The sequence below is a fragment of the Nyctereutes procyonoides genome, unplaced genomic scaffold, assembly GCF_905146905.1.
Source record: "Nyctereutes procyonoides isolate TBG_1078 unplaced genomic scaffold, NYPRO_anot_genome, whole genome shotgun sequence".
Lineage (NCBI taxonomy): Eukaryota > Metazoa > Chordata > Mammalia > Carnivora > Canidae > Nyctereutes > Nyctereutes procyonoides.
The window spans coordinates 65,783,813-65,809,852 of record NW_026575052.1 but is presented as its reverse complement, the minus strand read 5'-3'; the positions used below and the strand labels follow the sequence as shown (position 1 = coordinate 65,809,852).

At 36.9% G+C, this 26,040-nt stretch overlaps 1 protein-coding gene across 1 annotated transcript in view; it reads left to right on the top strand.

Moving 5' to 3' along the window:
- CUBN (cubilin) overlaps positions 1-26,040 on the top strand; it is a 259,424-nt gene that overhangs the window by 187,911 nt on the left and 45,473 nt on the right. The window contains exons 52-58 of the mRNA XM_055332630.1: positions 1,311-1,432; positions 1,988-2,213; positions 3,703-3,890; positions 8,983-9,139; positions 11,319-11,468; positions 21,006-21,206; positions 23,623-23,752. Of these exons, the coding sequence (XP_055188605.1) occupies positions 1,311-1,432; positions 1,988-2,213; positions 3,703-3,890; positions 8,983-9,139; positions 11,319-11,468; positions 21,006-21,206; positions 23,623-23,752 (1,174 nt within the window). The remainder of the gene's footprint in view (positions 1-1,310; positions 1,433-1,987; positions 2,214-3,702; positions 3,891-8,982; positions 9,140-11,318; positions 11,469-21,005; positions 21,207-23,622; positions 23,753-26,040) is intronic.

Here is a 26,040-nt window from a genome sequence, read left to right as displayed (position 1 = left end):
GGATAGACCCTACCTGCCTATGATGTGTGTTTTGAACATATTTCTAGATATTATTGACTAATGATTTGTTTTGGATTTGCATCTGTGACATTCCGTTTGTATCTGAAAATTTAGCCCAAGATAGACAGCATTTCTCTTTGCTGCTTCTCTGGGCCATCAGAATTTCTCTAGTCTCTTTCACTAATATGGCAGTTCTTTTAGTCTCTTAATGTCATATTAAAGTCTCAACTCCAGCCCTTCCTTCCAGGGGCTCCAAGGTCATATGTTCTCCTTCATGGTCATCAAGACCTTGAACCCTGACCTCTGGGGCCTACATCTTAGTTCTGACTGATATATTCTCAGTTTGAGATTATCTCTCAGAATTTGAAGATACTTATTTTTTATAGATTTTGGAAATCCTCTTTTTTTCTATTTTTGGCTATGAATCAAAGTATGTTTTGGTTATAGTTTTATCTAACATCTCTTTGTGTTATAATCAAATGGCTTATTGGGAAAGGGAGCAAGATTGAACAATCATCTTGCCAGTTGATTTTTCTTTATTGGATTGAAAGAAGAGAGCCAGGTTTCAGAAAGCAGTATTATCCATGCAGAAAATCAGACAATCCTGTTTTAAAAATATATCTGGTCTTCAACTTGCTATGCTAATATATACTTTGATAGCTGACTACAGGTATAAGTGCTTCTCATCAAATGACAAATTCTTTCATTATGGTATGGATTATATTCTTCCAGCTTGTATTTATTTTTGCTAGCCTGTTGTTTGTTTTTTTTTTTATTTTTTATTTATGATAGTCACAGAGAGAGAGAGAGAGAGAGAGAGAGAGGCAGAGACACAGGCAGAGGGAGAAGCAGGCTCCATGCACCGGGAGCCTGATGTGGGATTCGATCCCGGGTCTTCAGGACCGCGCCCTGGGCCAAAGGCAGGCGCCAAACCGCTGTGCCACCCAGGGATCCCTGTTTGTTTTTTTTCAAGAAAGGCAAGCTTATTTACTTTGTCCATAGTCAGAGTGTCTATTATAGGCACATCTAATTATTTTCCATTTGTGGTACAGATTATATTCCTCTCCTTTGTACTAAATGTGATCCTGTTTTCACTGTGTGATTCTATTTAAGTAACACTACATGAGATTCTGTTTATTTCTAATCTTCTACCCAGTTTCTCCTTTGCTTTTATCTACTTTCATCTATTCATTGGTTGCTTTTTTAAAAATCCTATGATGGCTGTAAGAACTACTTACTTTGGCTTTGCAGAGGTGTTTGTTTGTTTGTTTTCTTGTATTTTATTTAAAAGATTACAAATCTAATTTCAGACTGTGGTGGAATACAGTTGGGTGAGAGTGGAGTGATTGCAAGCCCCAACTATCCAGCCTCTTATGACAGCTTGACCCATTGTTCCTGGTTGTTGGAAGCACCACAAGGCTTTACCATCACTGTAAGTTCTGATTTTCTTCTACAACAGAAACACCATGTCTGGTGTGGAAACAGAGTTCTTTTAATAAGCAAGCTATTAGAACATTAAAAGAACAGAGTTCTTTTAATAGCAAGCTTTGCTTTTGTGACGAATTCATTTTCTGCCCAAAATGTCATTAGAGTGTAGATATCTACAAGTGTACAGTGCCTGAATATATCTCTTTTGCAAGCATAGGAGAAGTATATGTAGAAGATATTCCCATCCAGGAGGGAAGTGTAATCACGTTCTGGTTATGAGTTGACATCCCAGCCCACTGGACTGAGGAGGTCCTCCAGTAACTCCAGTTCTAGGATAAATATCCCCTCTCAAATTTCTAATAGAAGCCCCAATAAGGAAAAAAAAAAGAGGAGTGCAGGGGAGAGTTAAAGAAGAGACATATATACAAAATTATATAAATTAGAACAAAACAAAAGAGTTTGTGAGGGGACTTTTTCTAAGGGTCTAAAGTATCTGATTCTAGGTAGCTAAGCTCACTTACAACTCGGAGCACCTCATTATTTCTTTTTTCTCCTGCAGCTGACATTTAGTGACTTTGATATTGAAGACCATGCAACCTGTGCTTGGGATTCTGTCTCTGTCAGGAATGGAGGTTCTCCTGGATCACCCATCATAGGACAATACTGTGGGACTTCAAACCCCAGGACAATCCAGTCTGGTTCCAACCAGCTGGTGGTGATTTTTAACTCGGACCATTCTGTGCAAAATGGTGGATTTTATGCTACATGGAACACACAGACTTTAGGTAAAATAAACATTCTCTGTGCTTTTTAAATTGATGTGTTTTAAAAAAATTATTAGCTGATTTAATAAGTATGCATTTTCTATCTATTCTCTGTCAAACTTAACTTGGAATGTTTACCCTCATCATCCATGTATCAACTTCATAAGGAAGATGCAATATCTATACATATTTTCTCTATTTTGTGTGGATAGAAACTGAGGATGAATGGGTTGATGATTTTCCCAGTCATGAAGCTGATAAATTGGTGGAGTCAGGATTTGAATAAAGATAGTGGGGCGCAGAAGTTTTGATCTTAACATTTCACCATGTTGCCTATGTAGGCAAAAAGGGCATGGCATAACCAGAGAATCAAAAATAATAGACAATATGTGTTGGAATCACAAATAGTTTGGAATATTTGGAGCTGGGAGGCAGAATGCTGAGTGGGAAACTGAGAGCAGGAAGTTAAATGGTCCATACCACAAAGAGCCTTGTCTTCTATATTGTCCCTTGAGCAATGGGGAGCCATTGAAGAGTTTTGAGCAGCAAAGTGACAAGGTTTGTGATTTAGAATGAGTGCTCTGTATGTGGCAAAATAAAATAGATTTGATTTCAAAAAGGTAGCTTTTGTGCATATAAAATATGAACTTCATGGAAATTCTCAGAAAATATAAGAATTCACATTGGATACTTTAGTCAGGATTTCTTTAAAGCCTTGCAGTACCACACAGTGCAATTCTTTCTAGGAAAGTCAGAGTTATGAAGGTTTTTGTGGAATGGATCAGACTTTCTATCATTAAATCACTGGTTGCTGTTGAAGTCAGAGGGGACTTTCAGGTATACCATTGGTTTTCCAAGGGCTTAAAAGCAAAAGATACAGAAATACTCTTTAACTTCATTTTGTTTTGAGTGCATATTTTTCCATTTGTCTTCTCTTAATTACATATTTTAATAGCATAAAATAATTCGAGATTTTCTTTCAATCTATGTCATTTATTTTCATCCATCAGTGTTTCAATATGAGTGAACCAGATTGCTTAACAGAAGAACTTCTCCTCAAAATCAATCATTTTCTCTTGTCCTGTATGTTAGAGTAAAATTACAAATGAGTGTAGACCTGTATTCTCATGTGCTCATGATAATAAAATGCAGAACTTGGGATTGTTGGTTCACAGATACTATATAGCTTCAAGGGGAGTAAAAAAAAAATATTGCCGTTGTTTGAAAAAGAATAGAAGTCTATCCTCCTTATGGCAAGGATTAGTGGCCTTGGGTGAGTTCAATATAAGTGTAACAAAACAATAACAGCTGAAACTTCCTCTGGATCAAGTGCATCTTACATTTATTGAGAGTTCTTGTTTTATACCTGCCCTGAAGGCCACTGACTCATCTGTAAGGAAAGATAAACTGAAATCTCATATTTAGACATGTGTCTCCTTTGGAAGTCGTGGGCTACTACAATGGCTATTTTCCTCTCAAATTAATGAGTTATTCCATGACAATTTTTCAGGTTGTGGGGGAATACTTCATTCAGATAATGGTACAATCAGATCCCCTCACTGGCCTCAGAATTTTCCTGAGAATAGCAGATGTTCCTGGACAGTCATTACTCACGAAAGTAAGCAGTTGGAGATCAGCTTTGACAACAACTTCCGAATCCCCAGTGGTGATGGACAGTGTCAGAACAGCTTTGTGAAGGTGAGTACGCTTGTTTATTTAATTGGAGCAGAACTGATTTTGTGAACATAAACATTTAGACCAGAAACGGTTCATTGCCTCTCAAAATAAGAAAAGGGCAATTTTGTTGCTTGGATTTCTTGAATAAAAACGTAAGAAATCTCACCTATTAGGAGTTAAAATTTGAACCACAACACACATATTGCCCTGTGACTTTTAATTTGCCAGTATGTAGGCAAAGTAACTTAATTAAGGAAATTGTTTTCTGGCCCTAGTAAATTCTCGTGCACACTCAGGGTTCTTCCTTTCTGTGGAAACTAAAGAGGGAAGGCCAGATTTTTTTGTTGCTTGCTTGCTTGCTTTCTTAATTTTTTGTTTTGTTTGTTTTTGTTTTCTAATATCCTCAAGGACAAAACAAATGTAAGCCCCATTACATGCAACATTTAAAGTATGCTATGAAAATCACAGAAGGCTAGAGATGTGGCAAGTGCCAGCCTCCCCTGTGGGTCTCAAGAGCCCACATGCTGAAAAGACCATGAGAGACTCCTATAAAATTACGGCAGTGGGGCAGTCAGTAAGGCTCTCTTCCTTTAAAGTTCCAAATACTGCTTATATGGCATCGACTTTTCATCGACTTCTGATCGTGATGACTGTATGATAAATTTATTCCGATTGTGCTATTTTGCATCTCATATGTTATATATCTCTAAGAGATCTTTCCGCCTTTTAGGGAGAAAGACATTGGCCTTAAGTTCACAGTAGTCTGGACTCCATTCATATCTTATGCATTTACCACCTGCATATTCCCCTGTGAGCTAATTAAACATTTGGATTTAATTTCTCAACCATAACATGAAGAGAACAATTTGTCCTTTAGTAGGACTGTTTTAAGCATTAGAGGTAATATGATATAATATCACAAATAGTGCTCAGTACTTGGAACACAAAGCCACCTAATGAATAGTAGTGGCTTTTTACTGTAGATGCTATTATTTTGTATCATCTTCCCAGTTATGTTCCATATTTAACTGATCCATGCTTTCTGGTTAAATAAAAATCCTGTACTTTTATAAAACATGTGTATAATAAAACACATCTAATGCAACTTTTCCTAACTGCTTTTTTCATGAAGCAAATGAACTCTCTCTCAGGGACTGAGTAAACATGAAATGTATAGGCATATGTAAAGCCTTGCAAGTTACTCGGTTGTACAAATGGGATCTGAAAAGTTATTTAGGCCCATTTCTCCTCTTGATTGAGTGGGAATCCCTCTGACATTTGGCAAAGCCAACACAACTGGCAGGTGAGATCCATTTGGAGCCCTGCCCAAACTAAGTGGCCCGGGAAGCACTCTTCCCCTACCAGGCCTGAGCTTCCTGATTCTGCCAAGAGACATTGAAGAGGGTGGGCAGAGATTGCAAGAGGGACCAGGTCCAGCAAGCAACCTTTAACCTCACACTTTGTACAAAAATTAACTCAAAATAGAAACCCCCTAAAATGCAAGATGTGCAGCTATATGCTTTTAGGGGAAAAAATAGCAGAAATTTGTCAAAACCTAGAGGTAGATGAATGTTTCTTAGACTAAACACCTAAAAACTGATCCATAAAAAGAAAAACATAAATCTTACCTCACCAAAATTAAAAATGTTGTGTTCTGTGAAAGCCTCTGTGAAGAGAATGGAAAGACAAGCCACAGACTGGGAGAAAAGATTTATAAATCACCTATCTGACAATAGGCTATGATCTAGAATATATACAGAACAGTTAAGCCCAGCAGCAAAAATACAAAGAATACCACTAGAATATCGGGAAAAGATTTGAACAGATATTTCACCAAAGAGGGTTTATGGATGATAAATAGGCAATAGAAATATGTTCAACGTCACTAGCCATTAGGAAAATGAGAATTAAAAGCACAATGAGAGATTACTACACACCTATCAGAATGCCTAAAATAAAGAATGATGACAACACCAAATTCTGGCGGGGTTGTGGAGAAGCTGTATCACTTATTCATTGCTAGTGGGGATGTAAAATGGTATAGACACTCTAAAATGGTTCAGCAGTTTCTTATAAAACTAAATATGCACTTGCCATAAGATCCAGCAATTGCCCTATTAGACATTTATACCAGAGTAATGAAAATAATGTTGACATAAAAACCCATATACAGATGTTCATAGCAGCTTTATCTGTTAATAGCCCCTAATTAAAATCGGTGCACATGTGCTTCAATAGGTGAATGGGTAAGCTAACTTTTGCACATACCTACCGGAGGATACAAGTCCTCAGTAAAACAAACAAACAAACAAACAAACAAACAAAAACAACCATTGACAGACTAACCATTTAGATAAGTCACCAAGGAATTATGCCAAGTGAAAACATCCAATACCCAAAGGTTACATAGTCTCCTATTGCATTTACATAATGTTTTTGAAATAACAATCATTAGAAGTGGAGGACAGCCATAGGTTAGAAAGATGGGGGTGTGGGAGTGAATTATGTATGATCCTAAAAGGGCAACTCTAGGGACCCTCATGGTACTGGGACTATTCATCATCTTGAACGTGGTGGTACGTAACTGAACACACACACACATGAATACAACTAAAACTGAGAAATTGAGTAAGATCATTGGACTGCATCAATGTCAACCTCCTGGTTATATTATTATACTATAATTTTGCAAGATGCCAATGTTGGGGGACACTTGGGAATGTGTACAAGGGATTTCTCTAGATTATACCTTATAACTGCATGTGAATCTGTACATCTCTTAATAAGTAATAATTTTTTAAGAAATAGAATGATAAAATATCATGTGTAGCCCACCTGAAATATGCAAAACTTTAATAAAAGTCAGAAAGTTTTTGACTTAATGACAACTTCATGACATTCTGTAGGTCCAATATGGTTTTGATGTGTCCTGGGTCAAATAGGCAGTGAAATGAGCTCTTGACTGACAAGGCAGCCATGAATATTGACTAACTCTTTACCATTATTTTCATTACAATATTTTTGTTCCTGGGCCAAAAGGTAGGATGTCAGATCCATAATTAATGACTTTAGGAAAGTATAAGCACTTGATCATTCTTGAAGTTCTTAATTAAAGCACTTGAGATTCTTTATTAAAAGTTTTAGCTGTCACTTTGCCTTTTCAGTAAGGTTGTAAAAATAGTGTGTGCAGATAACTATCTCTCAGCAAGGCATATGTATAATTTTAAAAAATGTGAGTAGAAAGCATATATAAACTATTCTCTTATATAGTTAAGGTGTAGGATTGGGGGGCTTAATGAGGATATTACAGAAATTTGGAAGTGTGTGTTTCTTTCCTGGGACATTTTTGATTTTAGGTATTTGGTGGAATATTGTGCCTTTGTTCTCAACAGGTCCCATCACAGACCCCTCCTATATCTAATAAATGGCAAACATGATTTAACCAGTAATATAACCAACAGCTGGATACCCAGTGTTTGAAAATCACTGGAAATGATACAACTTTAAAGAACTGAGAAATAGTACATCAGTGCCATGAATCAGTGCCATTTCATACCTCTTCCTATGGACCGAGCTGCTCACAGAAATGTTTTTAATGGCTTGTTATTTTATTGCTTTCTTTGGGGAATATTCTTGAAAGTGATCTGTTCAAAAGAGTAATTTTGTATAATTTGGTGTGAAGAAAATGTCCAATAGGGAAGACTTATTCAGACCCATTTAACTTTCTTGGGCTAGGTAATTCTTAGCTGGTGGTGAGGATGGGGATTGTCCTGTGCATTATAGGATGTTTACAGATCCTTTGGCCCCTACCCACTACATGCTACCCCTTGCACCAAATATTGCCATCAAAAATGCCTCCAGACATTGCCAAATGTCCCCAGGGGAGGGCACAATTGCTCCTGGTCAAGACTCACTCAATTAGGTGGGTTGTCCCTGGCTAAACATGTTGAATGGTCTCTTTTCCTCAGTAATCACCTAATATCAATATTTTCCTTGAGTGACTCAACATTTTAAATTCTGTGATCTTGTTGTGTCTGAACGACTGCAAAATTCTCCTGGCTGATCTCCCAGTATCCTCTCTTTTCCTCCAATTTTCCATGTTATAATGATCTCCAAAAACTAGGTGTCCTAGAGCTGTAAGTTTTCCAGTGGCCCCTGTCCATTTTAGGACAGTGGTCAGACAGATCTCTAACAAACCCCGTGGCTTGCGGGGACTCTGCAAACTCCCTGGCAACTTACTCAGTTTGAAGTACCCCGCCCCTTCCCACAGGAGCGTCTTTAGGAAGGCACATCCTCCGCTTTACAGGGGTACAGCCCCCTGTTATATACTCTCAATAGCCCTGTTATCATCCCTTTCATAACTGAAACTTTGCATTTAAATTTGTGATTCTATGATTAATATTTTTCTCTCCGGTTAGGATGATTAGGATGGTTAGGATTGGCTTGACTTGGAATTTTGATGCTCACAGTGTATTCCTTGGCAACTACTTTTCAAATGGGCATACAACTTATTTCTTTTGAAGTGGCTGGGCCAATGAAAGGACAGCCTAGGTCTAACTTGGGAGTTGCCAACCGAGTTTTTAGTCAATAGCACCTAGTGGCTGAATCTCATTCTTTCTTCACAATGAATCTTAAAATTGAACACTGCCTAGGAAGTCTTCTATGATTTATTCCAATTCATACTAGTGACACACATGCTTGGAATTCCTGTCCAGTTGCCTCATGCTCTACAAATATGTTGATTTGTCACAATCGCCTCACAGTAGCACACATTGCTGCTCTGCCCCCCTTGACACCTAGTAATCTTACTTGGATTAGGCCAGGTAGAAGAAGGTAAGAAGAAAATGAGTAATATTTGTTTTTTCTTAGAAATCACTGCCTAGCTACACAAAACTGAACACAGTCTCCTTGGAAGAGTCAAGAATGGGATATGCTGTTAAAAAGCAGCTTAAAACACTATTCTCCAAAGAAAAAAATTACAATTTTGCATGTTTCATTTACTATCATGTTTAGGTCTGTATATACCTGAGTTCTATTATTTTCCCACCTAAGGACACTAAACTGTGGACAGGGAAAAACATCAAGCATTAAGTTATGTTTATGGCTCTGCTAGGTGTGGGCAGGGACTGAGGAAGTCGCTGAGTCCCTGTTAGCCACGGGCTGTGGGAACGTGGCTCCTGGCTCCATCCTCACACCAAGAAACGTGTTCATAGCCGTGTTCCAGTCTCAGGAAACCCCAGCCCAGGGCTTCTCTGCATCCTTTGTGAGCCGTAAGTAGCACCAAAAACCAACCCGGGAGGTCTTTGAGAGGGTGGGGCTGCACCTGGCAGGCTTGCAGAAGAGCAGGGGGCTGCACCAGGGTAAACTGGAACTGGGGGTCCACTGGGGAGAGTGTGGGTAGGTTGCTTAATCCTGAGAGTACACCTTTCCTTCAAAAAGAGAGTGGAGCTGAATTCAGTGGTGGGCCAATGGAGAGATGACACAGAAGGCCTGAGCGCCACTGGTAGACATCTATAAATAAGCCTAAGACTCAGAGGAGGGGCAGGAATGAGGCAGAAGCCCCAGGAGTGGTAATTGGTAGACAATCCATGTGCCTGGTAAGCAGCACATTGACCCCCACATGGAAATCACTGGTGCCTGCAGAACCCACTGACTGCTCTGTTGGCAGCCTCACTCGGCCCACCTGAACTCAGTTTCCATGGGTGGGGACTTGCATGTGTCTGTTCTCACCGAGATAATTCTCAAAGTAAGTAAACTTTGGGTCCCACTTTCTTCAGGATTTTCTCTTTCTTCTCCCACTACTGCTTACAGACTGATTTGTGGGAAATGTAGGGAGTTTCAAGTCCAAGGAGCAACGATGGGTGCCTGTTGGCTGCATTTAGTGGAGTCGCTACTCATTTGCAAACTGCTGTTTAGGAAAAAGTCTAATGAGAGGAATTAGAGTGATGCAGCGACTAGGTATTTCAGACACGAGTGAAGGATGGGGCGGTATCAAGGGAGAGAGGAAAGGCCAGCCCGGGCCTACCTCCAGGCCCTCCCTCGATTGGTTCCTGTGTGTGCATGTGCTCAGAACTGTGCGTTCTGATAAAAGTGTCGAAGGATATTGAGATTTTCATGTGATAGGTCGGGGAGTGATGTGGATTAACTGCTTAGCAGTTCTAAGAAAACAAATGTCATTTTAGTGGTAATAATGTGAAATGTTGGGGTTTAGGGCAAATGGTCAAGAAAGAATTCTGGAGATGTCTTTGGTGCAAAAAAGTTGGTTTTATTAAAGCATGGGGACAGGACCCATGGGCGGAAAGAGCTTCACTGGGATTGTGAGGAGTGACCGATTATATACTTTCAGGTTGGGAGAGGGTTAGGAATAAGAGAAGTCTCGAAGGAATTTGGAAACCAGGTTTTTAGGATCTTGAGGGGTCATTTACTACTGTCTAGTAAAACCTTAGTCATGAGACTCTTCAGATGTGTATCAGTGGGCCATATGCTTGGAGGATGATTGCCAACATAAGTAGGGGGTGGGCAGAGAGGAGCAGTAGAGATAAAGGAAGTTTCCAAAGGGATTTTTCTGTGTTAAAGAAGACTTACAGGACATCTCCAGTTAATGTCAAGCTAAGGTTGCCTTTTGCCTCTAGCAAAGTATTCACATCGAGGAAGCTGAGCTCCTTGAGGAAGGACACTGCCTGTCTCAAGGACTTCTCAGTGGGCTTGCAAGTTGTAAGGAAGTTTCATTTTTTCTACATTTCTTTTGCCTTTGTTCCCCACATCACTAAGAGGATGATTCTTTATTGCTGACACCAGGGAATCATTCATGCGAGAATTTGATAAGAGTTGGCATTAGTAAAGTCAAATTTTTAAAAGCGGTTTCTGTTTATTTTTTTATTTTTTTATGGCCAGATTACAATACTGGTGAAAATAGCATAGTTTTCTAATATTACTATAAAATATTTTAAAGCTATTAGGTGGCGGGCACCTGGCTGGCTCAAAGTCAGTAGAGTATACAACTCTTTTTCTTGGGGTCATGAGTTCAAACCCCACATTGGGCAGAGAACCTACTTGAAAAAAAAAAACATTAAGTGGTACTCATCAAGTAAAAATCACTTCATTTGTTTTATCTCTTTATTTACATGAATCATGTTCAGTCTTTGCTAAGTTTTCCTTTCATATTATCTTCAAATTAAGTAAGTGATTGGCAATGAATTTGTGGTAAAATTTCTTACTACTTAGCCCAAAACTCTGCAGCATATTTTAACACATATAGAATGTTCTCATGTTGTGTATATATTTATTTTAAAATCAGAACTCCGTCCCTTAAAAAAAAGAACCCTATCCCTTTAGTTATTGTTTCTTCCATCTGGAGTATCTCAGGGAATATGTCTCTGGAGAATCTGATGAGAAGATACTATACGTGAGAACAAATGTTCTGATGATGCCTTTTTTCCTCTCACGTAGGATGTGGAGGTAATTTCACGAACCCTTCAGGTTACATCCTTTCTCCAAACTACCCAAGGCAATATGACAACAACATGAATTGCACCTACATCATAGAGGCTGATCCTCTGTCCCTGGTCCTCTTGACTTTTGAGTCTTTCCATTTGGAAGGTAAGTTTATTCTTATATAAATTACAATTGATTCTTTTTTAAAAACAATTATTTATTTTAGAGAGAGAGAGAAAGTGAGCACCAGCAGGATGGGCATGGGGGGGAGAGGGAATCACCAACAGACTCCATGACCGAATATATACAGCCCAATGTGGGCTCCATCTTGTGACCCTGAGATCATGACCTGGGCCCAAATCAGGAGTTAGATGCTCAACGAACTGTGCCATCCAGGCACCCCTACAACTGATTCTTAATAAATGAGGCAGAGGTAGTGTAAAAATCACCATTTGAAGGAAATATTTAAAACTGTCAGAATATTTTGATTAAAATTCCATCCAATATTTTAAGAACCCATTCTGTATATTCTCTCCAGAAATGAGAAAGTAATGTAAGAGCTTTAAGAACACAAGCATCATGTAAATTGTTTAAAGAAAAAAAAGTCTGAAAATTATTACATCTTAATAATTGTTTTTGATGTATTCACTTGTGCCTTGTCCAGACACACACCCACATGCATGTACACACCAAACACTAACTAGCAAGAGCATCTATATTGCTGAGTCAAAGTAGTTGCTCAATAGATGTTGAAAGAGTGAATAAAATGAATATAATTAATAAATGTTTGCACTCTAATTTGATTCAGTATTACATGGAACTCCTTTCATCTCATTTCTTTCTTTGATCTTCAACAATCCCATAGGGATTGTCAACTCTGTAACTACAAGTGCCCCTTTGAGTTCATCCCCTAGCTCCTGGAAATGGAGTGTTGACAAAGGGGACAGTAGGCCTGTTTATTTGGGCTAGTTCTGACCATAATAGACACAAACTTGATGTTTTGGAGCTGCTGGGACACAGTTAAGGAAAAAGATCTCTTCAGGAAGATGAGTAATTTCAACCACTCAGCCATATTAATATTTTTTACAAATTAACTTTCCATTTCTAAATTACACTTAGTGTGTAAATTTGTCAAGCTACTTCTGCATAATCAGAATTCCTTCCTGTTTGGGTTAGTCTCCCATGCCAGTGAAAAGTTACAGTTAACGAAGTGTCCTACAGTATTCAGCATTCAGGAAATTTATGTTTCATAAAAATAAGAATGACATGTCAGTACTCACATTGATAAATTATACAAAGCATCTCTCAGTTTATCCTTTTTATGTGACCTCCTTTTCCTACATCTCTACAAGTTGTAAATTTTGGCACGTGTGTTTGCTAGAATGCCAAATATGAATTGATGTATGTCACTGTAAAAAATGGAATACGAAGTAAAATATATCTTTTCAGCATTTGCTAGCACAAAATGCCAGTAATATAAAAATGCATTCACAATGTATAAAGTATTAGAGGAAGGTAAAACAGGCTATATAAAATGACCCAATTCCGTATTTAAAAATAACATATATGTAAGGCTATTCAGCTGTACTTTAAGGATTGTTACCACTGTGCAGAGATTTATGGGTGATATGTATTTTCTTTATACATCCTCTATTATCTTTTTAACCAGAAAAAAGTTACTTAAATAACAGGAGAAAGCCATGTGGCTTGCATTCTGCATTTGTGTGTGCATTTGTTCTCATTAAATTACCTAAACACAAGAATGCCATATGCCAATATCATTTAGACTAAAAAAGGAGATGTTGGTGAAATATACATAACATAGCCACAAAAAACACTGCCAATACCAGTGATGTAGGTATTATTACAAAGGAACCTATACTGACTCCAAGCAGTAGTTCCTGAGTTTAGTTGACCAGTGGGATTAAGGGGTATGCATACCCTGGAACACTTGGTGTGGGGTGTAGTGGGAGAGAGCACAGCATTTTAGGATAGGTCTTGATGGCATGTCAGCCACATACTAGTTATGTGACTTTCTGAAAATTAATCTTTCTCCTTCATAATCACTTTTTTAAAATATAAAATAGTAGTTATAAAAGATAATGCTGTGGAAGCCTGTTTTGTGAACCTATAATTCATCAGAGTGCACACAGTTTTGTTATTTTTGCTGCCACGAGTCAGGATCTCCAGATACATCCTTATTGTATGTTGCCTGGGAACAGGTGCTTGGTTTTTCCAGATTAAGTTACTGGCTAATCCTCACCCAGTTGAAGAGTTGGCTTTTTTAAAATAAGGTGGTAGACTTCTGATAATGTCTTGTGACATTTCAGGGTTATAGGTACTTGGCATGTTTAAGTCAGTAATTTCTGGCTATAAATTAATTGAATTATGTTGATTCCCAAAAAAAAGACAATATTAATCAAATTTGCCTTATAATTAGATTCTTACCACTAATCATACCAATGCCGACATTCACTGAGTACATGAACGTACTCTAGCTTTTAACAAGCTAGAGATTCATTAGCTACAGTAAAAATAATGTTCCACACACACTCTTTTTTTTTAAAAAAAAAAAAAGATTTTATTTATTTATTTATAAGAGACACACAGAGAGAGGCAGAGAGAAGCAGACTCCCTTTGGGGAGCCTGACACAGGACTCCATCCCAGGACCCCAGGATCATGCCTGAGCTGAAGGCAGACAGTCATCCATTGAGCCACCTAGACGTCCCCCTTTCCACATCTTCTTACGTGAGCCTGAGGAATTCATGTTCAGTATATTGTAATAAGATTGAAACTGCTCCTAGAAATTTCAGGAGCTTTGGCCTTTCTAGCTGCTCTAGGCCATAGGAACTACTTCTAAAAGACTGTCCGCATGTCTAAGCATTTCTGAGCCCAGCGTGCCAACAGAGCCAATGGTGAGCTCAGCAGAAATGAGGGTTTTAGATCTGTTCTTTTGGGGCCATTAGCATGAAAGATAGATCTGGCAAAAAAAAAAGATGGGCTATCTCAGATTACAGAATACAGTAGGGACATATATTTGTTCATAGTTGTGTCTCCCAAACACCAACTGCTGGTTAGGAAAGGTTTTACTATTCAGACTAGCATACTGATTATTCAACTACATGCTGGTGTTTTCACCACAGGGAGTTTACAAAGATTCAGTGACTGATATTCCACTAAAGTTAAGTTGCTCCAAAAGTATGTTATGATATTTTATGTTGGCTTAAGTTTCTCATCATTCCTATTCCAATACTAGTACAGACTTCTCATCTTTTCTATATAGTCACTGATGAAGTATATAAAAATTCCAGTGATATCAATCAAAAGCCATGGAAGAAATTTCTCTTTGAGGAAAGGCAAATTTTTTTTTCTAAATGTCATCTCAAGATTGAGATGGCTTTTTGGGATTTTTAACAGTGGCATCAAAATTTCTAAAATAGAATAGAAAATTGACAAATTTAAAATGTTTCTTTTCGTCAAAAGTGAAACACCAGAAACACACAAAAACTAACTACAAAACATAAGAGAAACTGTCAATATTTGTGCTTATTTTGTCATCAGAGGTTGTTAAATAAATACTAATTTAATTTTCCCAAATATTGAAGGATGGAAAAGTGCATTTCTGTGTTTTCATTATTCATGTGCCCAGATAGATGCCTTGAATTTGCTGGGAAGATTATAGGCTATTTATTTTTATTTTTTTACTTTATAGATAAAGCATTTAGCAGATGAGATCCCAACCTGTGGCAAGTGATTGCCTTCTATATTGACTTTTCTGTCATTAAAATTCAGTAATAACATTGATTCACCTTGGTGAGAATGAAAGTTTAGAAATTCTTAACTAAAAAGATCCTACAGAGGCAAATTCTAAACTCTGTTTCTCTTAGATCCCAAGTATCTCTTGATTAGAATTGAATAGTAGAGCAGCACCTTAGCACAGACAGTGCAGAGAAACAGAAGGACAAATGCTTTCGCTCACTGTCCTCTAGAGATGGCCTCAGAAGAACAGGGCTAGATTAACAGAGCAGCCAGATGGTAAGTCTTTTGTAATATTTACCTAACTTTTTAAAAATTTTCCTTGAAGTCCCAGTTTACAGGCTATACCCAATGTAAAATTAAAATGGAAAAGAACGGTGCTGTACTATATGTTGGCAAATTGAATTTAAATAAAATATTTGAAAAATAAAGGAAAGAATAAAATAAAATGGAAAAGAAAATTTAGCTTTAGATTTTTCCTTTTGCCCTTTTCCCCACCAAGAAGTCCAATAATTAGGTTTTGTCAGCTTAGTTCACATTCCCCCCACCATGTAATCTAAGTTTTGTTGTTGTTGTTGTTTTTAATGGCATTACCCAACTACTTACCATTTCTTCTCTTGCTTTACTTGTTTCTAAAGAAATCAGAGTGTAGGTACATTTCACAACTTATTATTTTAGAAAGCATCAGGCAATGCTTCTTTTGAAATAGTTCCTATTGATGGTTTCTTCAAATTGGCCAAGCAGTTGGGTTATTTGGGATTCCTTGCTTGCCTGTGTTCTAAAACTTTGGCCTGCACATCCTGTGGAGTTGAGTTCTGCACTGGTCCATGCTTCTCTGTCCCACTCACTCATTCCTCCATTGAGCAATCCAGTCTCCACACTACTCTTAATTAGGCATTGCTACCCCCTGATTCCCATACCTCTCCCAGAGTCCTTTGCTGCTTTGCTGTACAGACTATCTTCTCTACAGTATTAAAATATTCCAACCCAAATGATTTTCCCCTATCTGTTAGTCCTGTTTGATACCTCTGCCCCTCTATTTATGGCTCTAGAGAAAAAGCCTAAATTTCTGAGCCTCAATTTCACAAGTTTATGTTATTTGCTGAATTATTCATCCTTGCTTTCCTTTCAATTCTCTCCAAGTTCTTGGAATCATGATGCAATTCAGAATATTGAACATTGCTCTGTAATAAATCTTAGAAGAATATGATGAAAATTATATTTTAATACATAGGAAAAAGCCTTAGCCATTTCAAACAATAAACATCTCTTAAAGTCTTTTTTTTAGAAAGATGGAAAATAATCATAAAAACAAATCCTGGAGGATATAGCTCTACACTTCAGAGATTAGTAGATAGATAGATAGATAGATAGATAGATAGATAGATAGATGATAGATAGATAGATAGATAGATAGATAGATTTAGTAGTAAATATATGTCAAATCATTTACTAAAGATAGAATTAAGAATGACTGGAGTTCCTTTTCTTATGGCATGGGCTCTAGTCCAAGGAGAATGTATCATTCAATCTCAGGTTACTTCTCTTCCTGACAGGTTCTCATATGTCTAATAACTGTAACCTGTTGGCCATAAATTCAACTTTTATATTTATCTTGGTCCTTGAAGAACTTTTTCAAACCTTAACTTCGTTGTTTCACTCCCTAGAGGGCAATCATGCTAGTTGTATTTAACTATATTCTACTTGAGAGTTTTGTGTGTATTTTGACTGTGTATTCATTTGGTCCCCCCAATGATTATGGAAAGGTGTTTAATATTGTTTTCTGATGACAGTGGTCTTTGCCACCAAATATCTTGTCATTGAAAAATCAGGCTGATCTGTTTAATCTAATGCAATGATATGATAAGTAGAGCTTGAGAAAAACATGTATATGTGTGAATTACTTCATGCCTACTGACATAGTTATATTTCATTTTCATGTACAGTACCTTGTTTATGCAAAACCTTGATATATTTTTAGACTTCAGGTAGTCTCAAAAATTCTGATATTATGTAATGTCTGAATTTTTTAGGGATAAAATTTGGAAGGACATTCTATCTTAAAGAAATCACTATTGGAAAGGATTTAAGAATGTCTTAATCATTTAAACAACTTGCCAAACATCATTACTTTCATAATTTATTGAGTTAGGCTGTGCGAATGAGCAGATCATTTTGAATGGTGTAGTTATTTGATACTCTCTTGCCATCTACAAAAATAAAAATTATAAAACCTCCTCTCAACTTCCTCTGCCTCTCCCCGGATCAACTTTCTTACTGTTGAATACAGATCTTTTATAAACACTTAAAAGTTTTGCCTTCTGTATCTTGGTAAGATACAGAATTTTGCCGATATAGATATACTACTATCTCATGAACTTTCTAGAACTGAACTAGTTCTTTTAATTGATGTTTTGGAAATATGATCAAGTATATGACACACTTTACCTTATGTTTCACAACCTTTCCATGATTTCCTAAGACAACCACCACTGTGATAGTCTATATCATTAGGTGAACAACTTAAAAACTCTCTAATACTTAATGAATATCTGCATAGCAAGCCATTTGATCAAAGTGCAACCAAGTTTTTAATCTAGCATCAGGAATATTTCCATTCATTCTGTGATTTTGCTGTTAGAACTTTATGTATTGTTACTAGCTAATGATATTTTTATGATTAAGGCATAGTATTTTTTGATTCTCAAACTCACCTACTCTGAATTTTTAAAATTCCAGGAAAAATTTGGTGTCTAGAAGACAAGTTCAGAGGTTATAATTAAGGTACATAATTTGGGAGAATTCAAACCATGAATCTGAGTTTAATGTATTTCTTTTTTGTACTATTTGTCCAATAACATATTACTTCTTGTATGATATGGTCATTGAAGTTAAGTCTTTCACATTTGTAGCTTGGAGATTTACGCCCAGTTAGAAGCATTTCTATTCCAGGATTTTCAAAATGAAGAAATTCCTTGAGATTATTTCATAAATATATCTTGATACTTAAGATTGATTAAGATTTATTTTGTGTAGAAACCTAGCTAAGGAGCCAAAAGCCTTCCTAAGATCAATTTTCTTTAGATAATACATTCAAAAAAGAGAAGGGAATTTTTAATGTACAGATATGTAAGGAAAGAAAATGTATTCAACAAGATTCTTTCAGTTAAATGTGATAGATTATCTTCCGGTTCGCTTTGATATAAAGTAGACTTTATAAGAAAATACTGGGTTATCTTATCTCATCAATGGAAGATTTAAAAATAAGAAGGGGAGTCATGGGCTTCCAGAACAAGTGGAAGCAGGAACAAGAATCCTTCAGAATGTTCTCTTTCCTTCCCCCTTCTCTTTTTATTGCTTTCTGCATGACAACTTCATTTTCTCTTACTACAGTGTGGATTCCTTTACATTTCAGGGGGCAGCTGCTGTTTTCCAAGTTGAACATCTCTGGCTTCTTGTATTGACTCCTTTCTCAGTTATAGTTTGAACACATCTGATTTTTCTAGATTGGGTCTGATGTCCTATCATAAAGTAATCAATCAGTCTATCAACAGTGCTCAGGATAGTGGGGTCCTATAAAAAATAATAACGATGATTATGATTATGGTAATCCATAGAGTTATAATTTCCAAACAACAATTCTACTCTTAGATATTTACCCAAGAGAAATAGAAATTTATGCCCATGATAGTGTCCGGAATATAAAAGAACTCTTACAAACTCAACAATAAAAGATATATAACCTAATTTTAAAATGGCAAAAGATCTGAATAGACATTTCTTCAAATAGGATATGCAAATGGCCAAGAAACACATGAAAAGACGCTTAGCATCATTAGAGCGAAATACAAATTAAGACCATCATGAGCTATCACTTCATTCCCACTAAGATAGCTAAAGACAGACAGACAGACAATAACAAGTGTTGGTAAGGATGTGGAAAATCGAAACTCTCATTGTGGTGCTGGTGGGGTGGTAAAATGGTGCAGTCTCTTTGGAAAACAGTCAGATAGGTCCTCAATATGTTAAGCGTAAAATTACCATATCAGTCATCAGTTCCATGCCTACTTAGATACCCAAGAGAATTGAAGGCATACATCCCCACAAAACCTTGTCCCCAAACACCGCAGCATTATTCATAATAACCAAAAGGTAGAAACAAACAAATGTCCATTAACTGCTGAATGGATAAACAAACTGTGGTCTATCCATACAATGGAATGCTGTTCAGCCTTGGAAGGAATGAAATACAGACTCATGCTGCAACATGGAGGAACCTCAAAAACATCATGTTAAGTATAAGAGCCAGTCACAAAAGACTGCATATCATATGATTCTGTTTATGTGGGATGCCCAGAATGGTTAAATCCATAAAGACTGAAAATAGGTTAGTGGTTGCCCAGGGTTGGGAGAGCAGTAAAGAGGGAGGGCTACTGGAGAATGATTGTTAATGAGGCAAGGTTTGTCTCCAGAGGGATGAAAATGTAGAATTGGGGGAAATGTCAGATACCAAATACCTATGTAAAAGAATGTTTGTTTCAACAGTATTTTTAATCAAAATAAGGTGGCAAAGGGGCAGCCTGGGTGGCTCAGTGGTTTAGTGCCGCCTTCAGCCCAGGGTGTGATCCTGGGGTCCCGGGATCGAGTTCCACGTCGGGTTCCCTGCATGGATCCTGCTTCTCCCTCAGCCTGTGTCTCTGCCTTTCTCTCTCTCTCTATGTCTATCATGAATGAATAAATAAAATCTTTTTAAAAAAAATAAGGTGGCAAAGATAGAATTAGCAAGAAATAGGGGATTAATTGAACTAAATATTGGGCCTTTATATGTTAGAATTTTATGTATGCATTAATTCAATGTTTTAAAAGAATATTTAATCACATAAAATACATGGTTATGTTATTTTATAGTAATAAAAAATTAAGTAACAAAAGATCATGCACAGTGTGACCCCAATTAATATTTTCACAGTATAATTAACCTCTAAAAATGGCTGCATAAGGTACAGTTATAAATCTTTTAAATTTTGTATTTATTGTGTTTTCTATTTCTCTTTGGAATGAGTTGGAGTATATACTTCTGTACATATATAATTAGAATACAAAACAATGATGTATATTTAACAGTCACTAAACTCAAGCTAATGCTGTTCCTGTGAACATTTAAAAATGTTGTTCAGTGGGACACCTGGGTGGCTCAGTGGTTGAGCATCTGCCTTTGGCTCAGGTCATGGTCCCGGGATCGAGTCCCACATCAGGCTTCCTGCAGGAGCCTGCTTCTTCCTCTGCCTATGTTTCTGCTTCTCTCTCTGTGTCTCTCATGAATAAATAAATAAAAACCTTAACAACAAAAACAAAAATAAAAATGTTCAGTAAACATTGAGGAATTTCTCATTCTCTTTCCATGGAAGGAGTCCCTTATCTGTATATAAGCATTAAGTTAAAGCAGGGTTTTGCAAAAGCAGTGCTGTTGACATTTGGGGCTTGGTGATTTTTGTTGTGGTGGGAAGAAGAGGGTGCTTAGGGGTTACCCTGAGCACAGGAGCATATTTAACAGCACCCCACCTTTCCCCATTCCATGCCATTAGCACATCCCAACATTATAGCAAAATCCTGTCTTCACATATCGCCAAATGTTCCTAGCAGACAAAACTGTCTTCAGTGTATAATCACTATATTAAAGGAAGGAAATTCCGGATTATTTGAAAGTGGGATTTATCTATTGTGAAGTTCTACCTGTTTTCTCAGACCTATGTTTGTTTTAACTAGGGTCAACATTGTTTCAACAGGATGCTGAGTTAAATAGGGACTTACAAAAAGAGCCCTTGACTCTCATTTTAATTTCTACATATATTACATGAATCTTCATTACATTTTTGTCTGAATGTTTATAGCACTGATCTCTTGTGTTGCTTCTGATTTTAATTCTGGTTCTATGCTCCATACAGCTCGCTCAGCTATAACTGGAAGCTGTGCCAATGATGGTGTTCACATTATCAGGGGTTCCAACTTGTCTTCTACGCCTTTTGCCACCATGTGTGGCAATGAGATCCTGTCTCCTGTCATCATCCTAGGTCCAGTGCTGCTCAACTTCTACTCAAATGCACACACAACAGACCTCGGATTCAAATTTAACTACAAGATAACCTGTGAGTAGCTATAATGATAGGGTCTGGAATTTACTTCTCTTCTTGAGTAATTCTTATTAGGAGTTTTTAACTGTGATTCATATATCACCAACTTGAAGACTCAGGCACTGAGTCTTTTCTGCTGAGGTGGAAAAATTACCAAATAGATGCATGGTCCAAAAATACTCACATTTTCTTTTTTTAAAAAAATGAGGACCTTCTTCATGAACTTTGGCTAGGACTACTCTTTGAAAATCAAATGGAAGATTGATATTTATTTTTATAATTTAAGTTAGAATAAATTTTCCTGCTATGTTTACTTGTTAGTACATTATGTAAAGATGTCTGTTTGACCTGGATTATCCAGATGCCTGTTTCATTTCTCCAAGTCCCTTAACTAATGTGAAAAGTGCTTTATAAATTTAGAAAAAAATAGAATATTTTTATAATCTTCTAGTAGGAAAGGATTTTTTAAATAATATACAAAAAGCACAAGTTCTAAAGGAAAATAAAAGATTAATGTATTCAACTATGTTATACTTCACAACTTTTCTATTTCAAAGGCAAAGTGAGAGGACAAGTCACGGATTGAGCAAAAGCCTTTGTAGCTACTAGCATCTTTTCATTCTCTGTAGACAGTTTGTGTATTTGAAAATCATAAGATTATATTTCTCTATTTTCAGTAATCTTTTCCTCTCCTGCAATACACTTGCTTAATACTGACCATTTTTACCATATCATCCCAGTTTCAGTGAAATGGGCACACACATCTGGCAAAAGCTTTGTTTTATGTTGTTTTATTTGACCAAAGTCATTACTGAAGTTGAATCATTTTCTTTCAAATAAATTACTGTTCCCATCCACAGAAAAGACTGGAAATTATTTACTAATGAAAAAGGTCTTGACAGTTGGTTCACATTACCTGTTCTCTGAGTCCTGACCCCATGAGATTGTGTGGGGCTCCCTACATTTGTCAGGGCACAAATAGAAAAGATTCGGGCAAAGTGATTTGGGTCCTTCTCCTGGGCCGTCTTGTTGAATAAAGAGGAACATCAGTTTGTTTTATTTTTTTGGTGCCACTGGTGTTTTGGAGACTTACAGGCTGCTTTATGATCTTCTACTCTTTAATCTCTCATTTGCCAAAAACAAAACTGTATGTAAAGTTTACCGTATCTACTATGAGAGTGCCATTTAAAGAGTGTTGACATTGAGATTTCAAATGACAAGGTACAAATTTGAGAGTTACTTGGGCATTGATAAGCTTTCAGAAGCCACATAATTGTGTGCAATTTGAAATAGAATAATGGGTACACAAGTCTAACATTTAAATCATTCCAGTTGTCCCCAGGGGTCTGAGTTCATTAAAACTTATGGGTGTATAGAGAAGAGCCATCCTCGAAATGTGGGCTTACCTGAGGGAATATAAACAAATAAGCAAATAACCTTAAGTGGCTGCCACAATTTGTTTATCATTTCTAAGAGATGTAGATGGAATATGTCCAATGGCAGTATATAAATCATAGAAATGTCATCAAAATATATTAATCATAAAATAAACATAAGTCCTACTTACTGCAACAAGTGGAGCACTTTCCATCAATGTGTGACATAGCCTGATCCTCCTTATATGTCAAGCCAAGCAGATATAATAATAATTTTATATTTTTTAGAATGGGATTTTATTGTATTTTTTATGGCTGTGGTTTTATTGACTAATAGAAATAACTACCGGCTCTGGACTATTGATTGCTGGATTCAGGGCAGGGAGGGGGACTAGCCTCCTCTTGTCGAGGACCAGTAATACAAATTTAGGCAAATATAGTCCTTACCAGGCTCAGAATTAAATGGAAACACAAAGGACCCCAAAGCTATGCAGTTGAGCCCACAAGGGGAACTAAACTTGAAAGTTCCAAAAACTATTTCCAATAGTTCACACTATAATATTCTGTCTTGACAGAGGAGACTCTACATTTAATATGTTTAATCTGTATTAAAGATTTCCAGATCGCAGTCCTTCTTGGGCCCAAATGCTCACAACATACCTTAGACTCTGCGTGACTTTTTTCAGCTTTGAGTTATCTCTGCCATCCTTCTCAATCTGTCTGTTAAATATAGGGAATGAACAGTTACACCCCAACACATGAAATGTTCTTTCACCTTATTTTCACTCTGGTCATTAATCTGACCCAGACTTATTCCATTCCAAGATGTGCCTTAAAATATTCCTCCCTGCTCCTACCCCCTTCCTGTATCTTCCCCCTACCTTAGTGGGGAAAAAAATCAGTATTAATTGCAAACAACAATGAAGGGAGATTTAAGTTCTTTAAGACAAATGGTTATTATCTCTCTTAGGGAAAAAAAGGTACAATGGTAAAGAATATATCAAAATTATTCTTTCACACTATGAATACTGATTGTTCTTTGTCTCCTATTGCAGCCTGTGGCGGTGTATTTAACGTCTCCACTGGGGTCATAAAGAGCCCTGCCTATTCATATTCGGACTACCCCAACAACATATACTGTCTGTACACCATTGTTGGTAGAGACGACAGAGTGGTTCAGCTCAAGTACGTAAAACAAATTTACCTTCTTTAAAATCAGTTCAGCTCTACTTACAGAAAAGATATTCCTTTATGATAAAGAACACTGATTCTTATTGGAGATATACAACCGAGCCTCGAGGAAGGAAGAGTGAAGTTTTTGTTTGGTAGTATAAATCCGGGAAATGGGTGTCCTGCCTTACATGCAAGCCAATAGGGATTAAGGGGAAAAGGAGGCACTCCCCCAGTGAAAATGAGTGTTTCAATTTTCCAACAGTTTCAAAGGAGCTTTGTATAATGAGCTGTAAAATTATAAGCCTGTCTTGGGAACAGCAAGAGGAAGTAGTTTTCATTTGTTGGGCACTTATTATCCACAAGGAACTTTAATTGATACTTTCCATAATTCTCTTCTTTCATTCTTAAAACAGTTATATGAGGCATATATTTTTAAGCTCATTTTACTGATAAGAAAATTGAAGCTCAAAAGTGTTAAATTATTTTCTCAGTGTGATATGCTATTAAATGAAGAGTCAGAATTTGAATTCACATCAGATTTTCTACCAGAGCCATGTCCTTAATATTTCCCTATGCTTTCTCTTGAGGGGTAAATATTTCCTGTCTACTGACGAAGTGTATTTTTATTCATGTATCAGAATACCTCTAAACTGGTGCTATATGATATTGCTTACATAATCAGTAAAACTCTCCTCTAATCCTACCTATTCCCTACAGTACTGATTAAGGAAATATAATCTGTATTTATCAGGGATAAAGTTCAAAACCACATTCATCTGAGATGATGTATTTGCAACTCTTGTGTTTCAGTGATATACAGCATATGGCAGAGAACTCTGAAAGTTGGTATAGTTCTCAACAATCTAGAATATTTTATAGAAGGTCATTGGGCTAGGATCTCTCTTACCTACACCTCCCCCTTCCCCCCACCACTAAATGATTGTGATCACTTTCATCCCTAAAAATCATATACTCTCTACAATTTGCCTCCAGGAACCTCATGTCAAATGGGTCTTTGAACTATAAAACAACTCTGACCCAGCCTGCTTGGGTTCCTGTCCCAGATAGTTAGTGTTCTAAAGGTTGTGCCTTGAAGAAATCTCTAGATCATCTCTGAGACTATTTGCAAGGAAGCTGTGCCCCACAGGCCAAAAAGCCCATTAAGTCCTAGGGACAAAAGAATAAACAAAAACTGCCAGATGGTCCAGAGCAGTAGGCCTGGGAAGGGATCACTTGCCTAGAATGGTCATGTAAGGGGCCATTCTTGTCATGGGCCTTGGTACCTTGGTATTTGCTTCTGCATGTGTAGGTTATAGTTGATACATGTACTATATATGTTGATAACATGTATTTCTGGTTCCTGTGTGGGCCCTGGGAACAAAGTCAAAGTTCATAAGAGTATGTTTGGAAAATTTATTATTCTCTTTCTAAGAATGTACATTCTGTGAAGCAGATACTATTCCAGGCATTGCAGAAGTTGTAGACATTAGTAAAACATGAATTCTTCCACCCGTGCTCTCAAAGTAAGCTGGCAACATTAGCTTTTCTATCAATGGGCTTTTCCAGATATCTTCTGTGCCCTGGAAAAATGATAACAAATAAAAAGCCAAAATAGCTTTGAGTCTTCTTGGAAGCTCAAATCTTTATTTTTCTTTATGGATTTATATTGTAGAAAATAAATGTGTTATTCAAGGAGAATAAAAATTTATGTAGTGTTTTTGGAAATTAGCTATTGCTCTGCCCTCATCCTCTTTTATGAGAACATTAAAAATTACATGTGTTTAAAGAAAATAAAGAATTTTCATCATGTTCTTAATCATCAGTTTGAAAAAATTGAACTAATTAAAAGCTTTTTAAAAAAATGTACAGATGCTTTTTTTCTTAAGGCTCTTAAAAGGAATTTTCAAAGTAGGTATTTTCAAATTATTCTGGATGAAAGATTATTTATTTATTTATTTATTTGAGAGGCAGAGACAGAGAGTGCAAGGAGGAACAGAGGGAAAGGGACAAGCAGACTCTGTGCCAAGCACAGAGCTCCATCTCCTGACTCTGTGATCATGACCTGAGCCAAAATCAAAAGTCGGATGCTTAACTGACTGAGCAACCCAGGCACCCCACAAATTCTTCTTTATTATATGTTACTTATTATAGCTGTTAGCAAGAAGAAAAGACCTGAGAAAGCAGAAGAACCTAGAAAAATCAGGGCAGGATATCCAATAATTTAAATAGGTTAAAGAAAAAGTTGTAATAAACCCATCCTAAAATCCTAAAAGTAAACCATGCAGAAAGTTTTGCTTGTT